Below are 14312 nucleotides of genomic sequence, written 5' to 3' on the forward strand. Positions count from 1 at the left end.
AACTAGCATTGGGCTGCCCTTGAATTAAGCCTGAAAGCTTCACTTGGATTCAAAATGCCACAGCTTGTCTTGGGGAAACAGAAGCCCATGCAGTCTTTGCTTCAGAAACTGAATTGCCTGGAAGCATGTTCCCAGGTCCAATTCAGAGTGCTTGGTTTGTGCCTTTGAATGAATCTATACAGGAGACAAAAGTGTCTTCATCCCTCAGGTAACAGAGGTTGTATAAACAGAACATACATTTGGCATAGCTCTCAGCAGTCATGATCAATGCTGAATGCAGAATCTCGACTACATTTACATGTAATCTTAAAGCAGGATTCATCATATTGTATTTCTAAGTAAATTTTAAAACCCTATGAAAAGGATGATTATATTATTTTGCATTGTGTCTTATAAATTCTATAGCATGATAGTTTTTTCACGCTATTTTTCCTATTGAACTATTTAATAACTAAGTGTGGTAAAATTTAATACATTTGTATCTCTTCGTAAAAAGATAAAGTAAGGTACCTTTATGAACAAACATTTAGAACTTAGTATTTTAATGGTGAGAAGTGCTATGAAAATCAAATTGTGAAAACACATTGCATAGCTTTGAAAGTCACCATGCTCTATTAGCAAAGCTGTCAATATAAAAAGTGCATTCCATTTCCACCTCTTGCTCTAATAACCTTTTCTGTGTTACTCACAGGCAGTTCACATAATCAGAGTATATTGTCAGCTTACTGGAGTTGGGGAAGCATGAAATGAAAATCACGTTAATATTGATCCAATTCTCTTTCTTGCAAGTGTCCTTGGTGTCCTTTTCTACTGAGCAGTAACTATTAGTTTTATTTAAGGAAATAATTCAGTTACAACTATTCTTTGTAAATTGTATCCAAACATAATTGTTAAAAATATAATGTTTACTTTTTGTCATTATTTTCTCATTTTCAGTATTTCGTGATATAAGGACACTAAATCAGGAGAGATTAAAGTGCTTAAAGTGATCACCGCCTTATTTACTAGGCTATGCTATTCACTAACTTAAGGCATGATGTTAACTAATGAAAGATAAATATGGGCAAAATTATCTGGATGCCCCACTCATAAGATTTGCATTGACAAACACAGCATGCAAGATCAGATGTCATTGCTCGGTTTGACCATTACAGTACCGATTGTTTTTTAAGTACTTCACCATTACAGATGAAGGTGATCATTTATTCTAGTTAACAGATTTATTTAGAGTAACCACCATATGACATCATCTGTAGTTTGAGCATAGGCTCAGGATTGTGTTTTCTTTAACACAAGCGAATTCCAATATTTACGGTTATCTTGTTTAAGCAATCAGTGATACTATTATTCAATTTTGGTTACACAGGATTCCTTCTAATTGAATTCAATTAAGATATAAAATAAATTCTATTTTTTTTCTAGATACCTTTGTCCTTGTTTAGGATTATTTTTCAAACTCCCTTATTTTCTAAAGATAGGGCATTCCAGTAACAGGAAGTATTTATCCATCTTCATGAAAAATGTATTCTTTGTGAATCTAAACATTTTCAGATATCATGATTTTTTAAACCGGGATGCCACTTCAAATTTTAGTTAGGGAGTGAGATTTGAAGGCCTTTTTTTGAATATATTCAAGATTAAATTGGAAATTGCAGTGCAATTTCATAAAAATGCATGTTCCTTTTTGTTAAGGCTGCCACTCAAACAAAATAGTTATTCATGTGATTTTAAGTATTGCTTCATTAAATTTGAACAAATTTCCATTTCAACTAGTATAATAAACATTTTACAAATTTAAAATAATATATAGCAGTCTTTCTATCCACATTTTCCTTTCTTATCTATCATGGCCATTCTGCATCATTTCAAACCTGTATACAAAGATAAAGGATAAATTTAGTGAGTTACACAATAGATGCTTTCAAGAACCCCAGAGGTTTCTGTGGGCTGCTGTTAGGCACCATGGGCCTGTAGGGCTTCATCCCCTCTTCATCATTAGGTGTTTCCAAATCCCTGGTTGTAGTTTATAAGGAAAGGAGTGGAATGTGTCTTAGCCTTGTCAGCATAAGGGGATAATAGAAAAGAGTTGCTTTTCCATTTCCATCCTCTTCTGCTCCTATCAAGAAATGGGAAATCACCCCTGAAGTTCCTCTGGTTTCTTATGGAAGAAATACCCAGCAGCAGCAAAGCACAACTGTCCTTTTTTAGCTTTGCTGTAGTTCTTCAGATTCAAAAGAATTAGAGAGAAATTTCAGTTGATTGATGTGGGGGTAGTCTGCAATTTAATAGAACTCTATTTTTAATAGAACCATGGAAGTTTTTTTTTAATTTGTTGTAGCTGTCTTCTCTTTTTTATATATTTTATGATAACTGAACATAGGTCATTAATACCGAACAGTTTCCACCCTTTTAAAGGGAAAGAGATGACTTTTAATTGTATTTTTAAATCATTATTGTTGTTGTATCCAGCCATACGGCAACAAAGCTTTCAGGGCATGTGGCATGAGAACCTCGTTTATAAGATCATTGCTTTACTTATAACTATGTGGAAAGCTGTGAATTGGTCACAGGCTTACATTTTTCTTATGAATAATCATTTGGAGATGCAAAACCTGGGGTGGAGTGTTTGCTCTAACTAAGTGTGTTCAAGCTTTCTTTGATGGACAAATATATCCTATATAAATGGGCTGTTTTAGAATTAAATAGGATCATGTGGAAAGTGGAGAGAGAAATATTCATTCCCAGGCAGTGCATTCAGTATACTTCAGTGCCAGTATAAGCTCCTGCACCAGAGGAGTTCTTCTGCTGTGGCTGTGCTGGCTCCCAGGCAACATGCTGCCACATGACTCCCCAGCTCCAGCATAGGTTCCTCTGATGCAAATGCCCCTTACACTGACACAAGTAGCATTCATGCCAGCACCGGGGTCACTCCACCTCCTAAGTGGTTTCAGCCCCCCCCTCCTTTGGATTGCACTGTAAATACATCAGAAAGTATGTTGCTTGGAAAGTTAATAGCCAGGATGTCATTATGGTGCACTGGATCTACATAAATGTAGAAAAGGTGGTACAAATTTCTAAAATCAGAGATTACCGTGAGAGCCCACTAAAATACATTCTTCACTGCTATCCTTCTATACAATTATGTACTGTTTTTACCAACTTTCCAGAACAAGTAATTTACATTTAACTTTATACTAAAATTATGCATTTATACCAGAAACATTACTAGTGATGCCTTCCAATTACATCCTTCTGTGGACTTCAGTTGATTTTGAAGGGAATATCTTTGTTTATGACACTGCAATTCTATTTGAGTTAAAACATATCAGACATATAACTTTTTCTATTTGGGGTAAAGCATATCAGATATATGACCTCAAATATTGTTTCACACTTTATATAATGAAATCCCTGTTAAGAATTAAGTCATTAGAATAATTAACAATAAAGCTAAAATAGGGCTTTGTTATCGTAAAGTAACACAGGCTAAGATGCTTTCCATGAGAAAATCGTATAAGTGTCTAAGAGAGTAGAACTTCACAAAAACATCTTTATTCTCTAAAAGATAGTTTAAAATTAAATACAGCATTTTACTGTGAAGCAGACAGACTTTAGTTATGTCAAAACACTCTTTTAGGAGCCACATAAAGCTGTAAAAGACGGTATATGAAAAGGCATTCTTTAAGAAAAGAAATCACCATCCCATGAAGCTGATTTCCAGATGTTTGGAAACATTAGAATTTCCTGTCAGTACATTTAGGTAACACTAAAATGAGTTAACTTTCCATTCTGCCAGCCCTCTTCAAAGATGAAAGAAAACTCTCTGCATAAATTGCCTTATCTATAATTCACTGAAGTAAGCTCTGGAATGAACTCTGCAAGAAGCAGAACTCTCCCTTGGTTTGTATCATGGCTTCTAAGCAAACTTTTACTTCCACTCTTTAAAATGAAATTAGCGACCTTAAAAGTGGGATGAATGTTAAGGAATTTTGAATAGTTTGAAAACTCAGGAGGTAGCTTGTAGTGTTGGGGTTGAATTTTGCTTTATTTGTTTCTTTCCCTTTTGCTCTCCAAAAGTATCCTCATGTCTGAAATCAACCATATTATGAAGGCACATTTATTTAAGTAGCCTTGAACTGAATCCTTGTTAAGCATAGACCCAGCAGGTTATCTTTGAAGCTTAACTTGCAGCCTAGTACCAGCTGTGACCTGAAGAATCCAAATGAGAATTTACAAGTTTAAATGAAATTTGAGAAGTAAATGTGGATATTATCGTCATAAATTTTGACATGCCAGATATTATTTTCATATGTCTCCATTCTTAAATTGTATTATTCATGCTGTTTTATTGTTCTTTGTGTACAGAAAGAATATAGTGTACACAGTGATGATGCTCCTTATGCCACTGAGTCATTGGCCGAGTTCTTTCGATTACACATATATCAGGGTTAATGCATGATTGTACCACAAATATTTCTTTAAGATATTCTGCCTTCTACTTCTATTGTGGCATACAATAGATAATAACAGCCAAAGTGACATCCCAACACAGCAATATAAATGCAGTATAAATGGGAACACACTAAACTTTCAGATTCACTTCTGTATTTATAACAAGTGTCCCAGGCCAGGATATCTGTTTTAATGCCACCTAAAAGATAAAGAGATTGTGCTAAACAATCTCCAGAAGGAAAATGCCACAGGGGGTTACTCTACAGAAGAAGCTCTGTGCTCAGTAGCCAACTATCTAATTAATCAAAGGGCAGTCAACTACAGAAGGGCCTCTGATAAGATGTTAGTGGATTGGTATTTTCATATGAGAGAAGGTCCTTGTAGGTCATTCATTGAGTCATATTTTGTGTTTCAATGCAAAGAGGCCTGTACCCCGCACCCAATTATTTTAGAAACAATATAGACAATTTTTAGGAGACAAGTACGTTTGAGGTAGCATACGCAAATATCAAATGTAACTTTTATCTTTGTTTTTAAGTAGGGAATATTAGCTGTATTATAGCTCCAGTCCTCCTTTTATTCATTAATGGATTGAAATGATCTATAGAGCACTTTTCCTGTCAAAGCTCAAAGGTGTTTACATAGGAATATATAGAATACAAGCATATACAAGAGAATAAAACCCACTGTCAAAAAAATAGTCACAATATCAGTCAACATCTACAGATCCATTAAATCAATGGAAAAGACCTCTTGAATAACATTTTTACAGGACTTCTAGAAGATAATTCAGAGATTCCAGATCTCCCCTCACTTGTTTTTCAATTACATAGAAGTGTCATTGCCAAAAAATGTCCTGAAGTAAGGCTGCTACTTATGTAACCTCTCTGTGGAAGGAAACGCAGGTCAGAAGCTGCTGAGAAGATCAAGTGCAAATATGTTAGAAGATCATTTTTGTGGGTTTTAACAATGTATACTTTATGCGTTGATGAATTAAGCTACAGTTGGATGAAGGATGGGATTTTAAGCAAATTAATTGCTGATATAAATTATTCATCCAAAAAAATATATTCATCTTGAAATAAATAAATAAATCATTCACCCTAACATTGTTCTGGGGTTGTGTTCATGTTGTATTCAAAGTAGACTTCAATGCTCAGCAACTTTTTTTCCCCCTGGAGAGTGTTGTGAGCGAGGCCCATAGACTTCCTTGGCATTACATCAGAAGAGGTGATTTGTAAATTCCATCCAGTTCAGGTTTCAGGCAGGAAGCTGCAGTGTCCTTTCAGAAGGTCCTGAACACAGGTATAGAAGTCAGAGTTTTAAGGCTAGAATGAAATACAAGGAACTTACATCTGCAAACACTTAAGTATAGCAAATATAAAGTAACAATCAATGGCAGAGAATTGTTTTCTCCTTTTTTTTTTGAATATCAAAGGGACTATTTCCCCAAAAGTGCCTAGGCAGCTGAATAATTTTTATATCTCTGATTAATGACTTAGCCTGTGATCCAAAATAAACATCTACCAAAATAATGGCATCAACATCATAATTCAGCTGCAGGCATCCAAATCATAGGATAATGTACTCATTAGCTATTATACATATTTAATGTTTAATAGTTAAATATGGCAGTAATTTGCCAGGTGGAATGCTGACATCTCAATCATAAACATGTTACACAAGAATAAGTCTGGTTCATGTCATATTTTAGACTAGAATTTTTTAAAATTAGGTTTTAGTGCCATAGAGCGGGATTTTGAAATTAATTTTGCTTTTAATACTAATACTTTACATTCAGGCTAGTACAGTCATGAGCTACCCTTTGGCTGTAATAGTAAATGTGTGATAACCCATAATAGCAACTGTGAATGCAGAATTATGGGAGCAGTAAATTCCCGAGGGCCAGCCATTTTATTCTTCAGTTGCAAAATCACAGTCTTGTGGTGTGTTAAAGTCTTAAGATACTTCACCACTATGATCCATTTTTTTTTAGTTCCATGTACAAAACAATCCTTTAAGTGTACTCTAGAAGTAGTTTTTGTAAACAGAGTATTTAAAAAATAATCTGATCAAAATGGAATTGACTGCAGTTCCACATCTACATGTTACAAAGTTCTTGTATTCGGGACACAGGGACTTTGTATTATGCATGCAAGGGGATGCACATGCTCTCTTTTCTGTTTGTGACCACAGCATGCAGGGAGAGAGGAGTGGCTTTAACCACCTCACTCCATCCTTTTTTCACATCCATTCTATTGATTCTGGTGGTAATGTGAATTTTACAACACAGACAAAGGAGCTCCATTGGTGCTACTTAGAGATGCAAAGCACCATGTGTCAGGAGACTAAATCTGCTTCTCCCTATGTGCTGTGGTTGCAAACAGAAAAGAGTTAGTGTGCGCCTGGCAGGTACAAAACTCCCATTGCACATATGATACAAAATCCTCATGTTGTTCCCCAGGACTTTGTAATGAGTAGTGGAGCCTCACTTCTGTGTACCTGGGATATTTAGGACTTTAACAGCACATCATGATGTTCCTCAGATATGGGTCAAGAGATGTGTTCTGGGGTTCTGTGCTTCCCTTCTCCTCATGAGCTAGATTCTGGGAACTTAGACCTTTGCTCGGGCCATTTTCCTTACCTCAATGGCCTTCAAAAGCCATTATTTGCCCTACTGTGTCTCTGTGGGTATTGATGGACTGCCACACTCCCCAAATGAGGCAAACAGCAACTCTATTGGACTATTTTAAGTCAGGAAAACAGTAAAGAGGAAAAGGTATAAACATTCTCTCCATATGTGCCAGCTTAAAGCTAGGATTCAAGGAATCTCACCATTAGTTCCATGTGTTCCAGGACTCTTTTGTGGGTATGTTTCGCAGTTGTATACCTCAAGTCAAATAGTGAAATGCTTTTGAAATGGATGGTGCCTTCTAAAGCACTTTTTAATGGGGGTGTCTGATGTTCCAAGAACAGGTCAAAAATCTCTTTGGGCAAGTGCCTGATATATCCTCTCACATAATACAAAATGTAGTCAAGGGGGGGGGGGGGCTTTTTGGCTTTGAAGGGAAACATCATAACCAAGTAAAAACATCCTAAGCAGTGTATTAGCAAAGGCTTTCACGGCCAGATTCAACTGGTTGTTGTGGGTTTTCCGGGCTGTGTGGCTGTGGTCTGGTAGATCTTGTTCCTAACATTTCGCCTGCATCTGTGGCTGACATCTTCAGAGGTGTATCACGGAGAGAAGTCTGTTACACAGCTCTACCAGACCACAGCCACACAGCCCGGAAAAATCACAACATCCTAAGCAGTATTCCTTAATAAAATATTGACACTAAGATGGCAGTGACTGCATAATCTTTTGTCAAGGTTGTCAACTGAGAAAATTGTTTATTATCTTCAACTTTGTATTTTAAATGTATGGTGACACATGTAGTGGTGTGTCAAATGTTGAAATAATATTTAGAACTCCTGGGGTATTTTTTTTCTTTTTAGTTAGAATTGCTAATAACATTAAATATAACATTTTGCCAAGTACATTTTTAAAATTCATTCACAGAGAAACTCATCTTTTGTCTTGTATCTTTTAGTTTAAGATCGTTTTAAAACCATTCTGGAGTATATAATTAGAGTATCTGTAACAGATCTGTTTTTAACATATTTCGTATTTCAGAATGCAAGGAAATCTGGTATCTGTGGAACTTGCTTGTTAATTTCCTGATGAATGGGTAGTGAGGCCAAGAAGTGCATTCAGTACAGCATGTCTTCTGAAGATAGATGATCTCAAATAAATTCTATTCCCAATCAATTTTTGATTTGTTAGGTGTTAAACCACTTCTTTGTAAGGACAGTGTTTATAAGCCTTGTAATGAGACAGCCCTCTGAGACATTACCTCTTCTTTCTGTAATTTTGATAAATGGAACTCTAATTCATAAAGGATACAGTGATTGAAGGGCAACTTTCGGTCTCCTACACTTTCATTTAGATAAATGCCTAGTAGATTGTGGCAAACTGAAGTATACTCAACCAAGTGATGAATGTAAAAAAAAACAAACAAAGCCAAATACTTATGTGAAACCAAAGCAGCCTTGTTTAAGCTTCTGTTAAATAAATGTATAGTTAATATTCTGAAACAAAAGGATTTTGTTTTGAAAAGGATTTAGCTAAATAATGAATCTGCACACTTACCAAATTCACCTTAGTATATACTAAGATTAACCGTCAAGTTGCAGCAACAGAATTATGGCCAGTAATATGGCAGACTCGTAAAAATCCTAATTGCCTTTCGTAAAGTTTCCTTCTGTATTTTATACCCTTAGCACATTTTCATCTTGAATAAGCATGTATGAATTTTTAAAAAACAAAACCTATTCTGAAGTGTATTTTTCTTGTCCAAAACAGGTATCATGACAAGAATTGTATTGATTTCCTAGGTATTAAAACTGAGCAAACAATTGAATCCAATTTTTTATTTTTAACATTTTATAGGCACTGAAGAAGATGTGATCAAGTCAAAGAAAACCTTCCGAAGTCAAGCTGTGGTCAATCAGAACGCTGAGACAGAGCTCATGTTGGAAGGGGACGATGATGCTGTCAGTCTGCTCCAAGAAAAGGAGATTGACAACCTTGCAGGTAAAATATAAATATAACTATAAATATAAATATAAACTTAAATATAAATAAATTATATACATTTTTCAATCATACATAATTATGTAAAATTTTGGTTTGTCAGTTGTTCCCTGTGTTGGCATTTATGTAATCAGGAATAGGAGGTTTGATGTATCATTTGGAAGTACTTCCCTATATGCCAAGTTCTTTACAGTCCTCATTTCATCCTCAGACAACTTTACAAAGTCACTCTAAGATCATCTGATTATCCTTGGTTGATTAATGGCCAGGTTGAATCAGTGGTGGAGTGGCAAGGGGACGGGGGGGGGGGGGGGCGTTGCACACCGGGCGCACACCTGGGGGCAGAAAATTGCCCTGGCCCCTTCCCCTTTTCCTTGAAACCCCTGCAACCCCCACCCCCACGCAGCCCCCGACCCCTTCCCACATTTACCTTAGTTCCTTTTCTTTTTCTAGTACTTTTTCAGACTGAAAAAAACCAGCCTATTTACAGTTCAGGTTCAAAAATGGCCTGTGAAATTTCATGAATGAGGAGAACACCAGTTGGAAGTTTATATTTAAGTCAGCCTCAGTGTTGTGTATTCCTAGTAGATAAAATATCTGTGTGGTAAGATGCTACATCTGTGGAGTGTTAACTAATCACCCTATTAAAAACAACATTCTTGTTCTCATGTTGGAGACCACAGGGAAGAGTGACACTCTAACTCGCTGCTTTCCAGCAGGTTATCTGGACTATCTCCAGGTTTTTGTGGGCTCTCAGTGTATATGTCCTCATACAACTAGCATAGTTAGGAAGTAAACGATTGCTCCATAGGCCTGTGTAGTATTGTGAAGTAATTGCTGATGTCAAAGTTGGGAGGCACTGAAGAAAGTAGAGCATTATTTTTGTCATGTTCTGAGGACCAGATGAGGCTAAAAGTAACAGTGAGGTGACAATATGTGCAGTCTAACAAATATATGGATGGCAGTTGTGCAGTCTGACAAATATATGGAAAATAATTCCAGAATCCATGACTGCACTGCAGGGGACAATGGCCCTTGTCCACAAATCCCCGAAGACATTTGTAAACATTTGTGAAAAGGAGCACAACCTTTGTAAAAAGTTTTCAATCCACAACACACACCCTTTCCATGAGGTTTATCTGCACTCACCCCCTTCAAAGAATTCCTGGCTGCCATATTGTGATTTCTCCCTTTGGTTTGAGAATGTTTCTTCTATGCTTCACAGCAGAGTGCTGCAATTTTCTACACCTTCTGCAGTCCATTCTTCAATGACTTTTTCTCTCCGCCCCCACCCCCGCCCTCGCCCCCGCCCAAATAAAGAAAAATCCTGCAGGAAAACCAGATTAGGAGCAAGGAGTGAGCTGAAAAAATGGCAATGATGAAGTGCAGAGAAGGCAAAGAGGCTTGGGAAATGTCTTAAAGGGACCACACAGACAAATGAAGCCATTATTAAAACATTTCAATGAAAGAATTGTTTTGAAAGGACCCTGTGTTTAAAATGTTTTGAGGCTGCAACTGAAACGTTTCGGAGTGAAAACAATGTGGAACTCCACAGAGTAAACATTTGGTTCCTGCCTCAAAATGTTTTAAACTGTCTATACAGAAAGGGCATGTGTGGTGATCTACTGTTTCCTGCTGAGCATGTGTCTATTGTTGTCAATTGTGCCAAAACCAATATGGTTAGAGTTCAAAATTGTCATATTTCAGTTTGATATCCTCTCCAGGCCTCTTTTATAAGGAAATAAGAAATTGCCCCTGATTGCCTTGCATCATACCACAGCCTCTACCATGATCTCCAGTTTCCTTGTGGACATAGCACAACGTATACACATGAGAGATAAAAGTGCTTTGCCATTTTCCCAGATGCTTTTCCCACTGATAAAAGAAAGACTGCCTCCTAAGTCCTCTCCAATGTCACAGAGGGTCTACAGGGTGGTCCCCTATCTCCTGATGAAGGGGTGACCTGGAGGAGGCAGCAGACCATAGTTCTCTTGTCTTATGTTTTCTCTGCTGCTCCAAGGGATGTGGAATACAGGGTAAGGATCTCCCCTTCTAGACTGAGTGATTAGCTTTGCTGTCTCTACTTTCCCCTTTTCCTCATATCACCACATGAACTTCCATTTTTCTATGTGAGGAAATATAGTATCAAAAATACAGTATCAAAACCCCAACTTAATTCTATTATTTGTTAGATTTATATCCTGCTTTTTTTTACCATAACATCTTCATTTTTGTGTGTGGGTGCTATCAAGTCATAGCTGACTTATGATGACCCCATAGGGTTTTCAAGGCAAGAGACATTTAAAGGGGTTTGCTATTGCCTACCTACACAGCACAACCCTATCATACCTTGGAGGTCGCCCATCCAAATACTTACCAGGACCATCACTGCTTAGCTTCTGAAATCTGATGAGATCTGGCTAGCCTAGAGCAAAGTGCCTTACAACATCTTGAAATACAATATACACCTCTTTCTCCCTCCTGTTCCCTATATATTAGTCCTCCACTGTTGCAGATATTCTCCTGTTTGACCTAGAATGGCATTTGTCCCCAGTTGTAAATGCTCTTTGTAGGTTGAAAGTGAAAAAGAGCGATTCCATACCATGTGCACTCTGGGCTTACTCACTTGTAGCCAATTCAGAGTTTTCAGCTTGGCAACGTTACATAAAAAGTATACAGGACTGATTACATTTAGTGCAACAGGTAGGATTTTAGCCACAAACAATCCAGGTAAAGGCTGTTTAAAATTTGATAGTTTGAAGATTGTAAGAGGGTTGACAGTATAGCAAGCTGATTTAGTATAGTATTTTTTTGAAGAAACATTTGTATTTGCCTTATTTGACACTTATAAATATATCACAATTTTCTGTTTCAATTTTAGCATCTAAGTTTCTTCCCAGGCTGTTCATTTCGAGAGGCAAGTTGCATATTGATAAAAATAGCACTGATAGACCACTTTCTAGTAGTAGCACATTTTTGTTACTTAAAACTTTGAATCAGCAGCATCTCAGTTGGCACAGTTGTAGTGAATTGATCATTAATTTTTCTACTCATTTATTTTGTCATAAAAATATAACATATATAATTTTTACTAATTTTACTAACTTGTCACTGTTGTCCTATGATAAAAGGGTGTTTATGTCATGCAATAGATCTTCCCTTCTAGATAGCATAAAGGTAAAAAATTTAATGTAGGTTTTCACATTTCATCAGATATGCATACTATTGCAGTTATTTTTTCATGACAGATATACAGCTCTTGCAGCAGGTTCTGAAATCTGCTAATGTAACTCAGAATGTGATGGAACATTTGATGTTACTTGATACTCAGTAATCAAATCATTGGCCCATTTAGTTCTGGGCTCTCCTCTCCAGCGTCTGCAGTTCAAGGTCTGCCACTTGAAATTATTTTAAGTTTGAGATAACCTGGGACTTTCTGCATACAGAACTCTGGATAGGATTTGCTCATGCCTCTGAAAAGTGGTATTACATTTTCACCTCTGAAATACCATTTTCTGCATTCTTTGACATATAATGGCTAAGAATTTATTGCATTTCTAATTTTTGTAATCCTGGTCTACTGCATTGCTTATTGGATATCTCATACTATTTTACTACATTGACTTACATTGCATCATGCTCCTTGAATCTTGGTGAAAAGGACAGACTATAACTAAAGTCAATAACCGCCCCAGCCAGTCTGTTCCCCTCACACCTCTCCTTGGCTCCACCCACCCAAATCTCCTCTCACCTGCTGCTTCTGAACTCTGCCTACAGGAATCCTTCTGATATCTAAAGGTTACCTCTGTGTTCTGTGGCACTGTACATCTGAATATGATATGCCAGGAAGAAAACTGGAGAAGCCTGTCATAGTCATGGTGCCCATGAGTACCTAGAGGAATCAAGCTGGCTTATGTTTCTCCAGTGAATTCTTCCCAGGTGCTGGGAACTGTTGCCCTCAAAGCTTTATGAACTTGCCAGACACTCAGAGGCTAGCCATTCTTAGAAACAAAATGGTGGACTGTGGGGAAACTAATGATGCCACCAAGTCCCAAGTCAGGAGTCTGAGATCCAAAGACTCTTCCAAGGCCCTCCCTTCCCTTGACTTCCCATGTTAGCTTAATCATAAATCCAGACAGCCTCTCAGTGCAGTGCTGTGCTACACATATTGCTTCTTCACACTCAACTCATAATTACCATACTGGAATTCAGCGCCATGGGAAGTGCTGATTACCAATAGTTTGTGTTTTTTTAAGGTTTAGATAAATTAATTGTAAATTTAATAAATTATTAGCATTCTTCTGCAATCTCCTGGATATTTTTTTTATTTTAGATTAAACTCCAAAATTCATTCCCTTAGATACCCCCTGGGCATCTAGAAAACCTACAGCCTATTCCATTCCAGATCCCTCTTTCCTTTCCAGCTTGCATCTAAAAGGCAGGAAGAAATTCATAAGAGCTGCTTCCTTAGTACCGCATGCTGTGTTGATAGTTGTCCATATGGTAGTTATGGTAACAGGGAGAGACAACAGTGCAGGAGCTATGTAACTAGGTGACTACAGCTTCAGTATTTTCAGACAAGTTAAATTGTTCAATGGAAATAATTATCTCTTTTTGAAAAATCTATTCTTATGACCAAATTAGGAAAGGCTGGGGGACAAGGAGATGCACACATTTATTCAGAAACTCAAATCTAAACTGGGGCATTTAATGAACATGTACTCCATTGTTTTAGCACTTGTCTTCAAGCCCTGGCGGCTTCCATTGTTAGAGCTGAGTTAGCAGACAAGTGTTGAAAATTGATAGCACATCAAAAGTAAGTTATGGGATAAGGCAGAATTCCTATCATGTCTAAGAATGTCCAAGAATGACTGGACATGAAGAGATGTGAATCTTCTCTGGTTTAGTCCTTACCCTCAGCATTGTCTTCAGAAACACAGATTTGGATTTAAAGTACATACATGTGTCAGAATACTTATATCTCTTCCTGAACTTTTCCCATTTAGACTGCTTTACCTCCCCCCTCGGTCATACCTAAGGGCAGAGAAATGTGATATGAGCTATAGCTGGAGGGAAGGAGAAATTGGTGGACATTTGTTCTGCTTGGACACTTAAGGGCCAAACAAATGTGTAAGCAATAAGCTATAAACATACAGTAGGTGAAACAGTTCAATAAATATCAGCTTATTATTTCAGCTTCTCAGCTTCATATCAGCTCAAACAAGCG

General features: G+C 37.1%; 1 protein-coding gene across 1 annotated transcript in view; it reads left to right on the forward strand.

Annotated features, from left to right (window-relative positions):
* Nucleotides 1–14312, forward strand: part of NBEA (neurobeachin) — a 387749-nt gene that overhangs the window by 191353 nt on the left and 182084 nt on the right. The window contains exon 35 of the mRNA XM_048492774.1: nucleotides 8942–9085. Coding sequence (XP_048348731.1) covers nucleotides 8942–9085 — 144 coding nt within the window. The remainder of the gene's footprint in view (nucleotides 1–8941; nucleotides 9086–14312) is intronic.

The sequence above is a fragment of the Sphaerodactylus townsendi genome, linkage group LG04 (assembly GCF_021028975.2).
Source record: "Sphaerodactylus townsendi isolate TG3544 linkage group LG04, MPM_Stown_v2.3, whole genome shotgun sequence".
NCBI classification, from domain to species: Eukaryota; Metazoa; Chordata; class Lepidosauria; order Squamata; family Sphaerodactylidae; genus Sphaerodactylus; species Sphaerodactylus townsendi.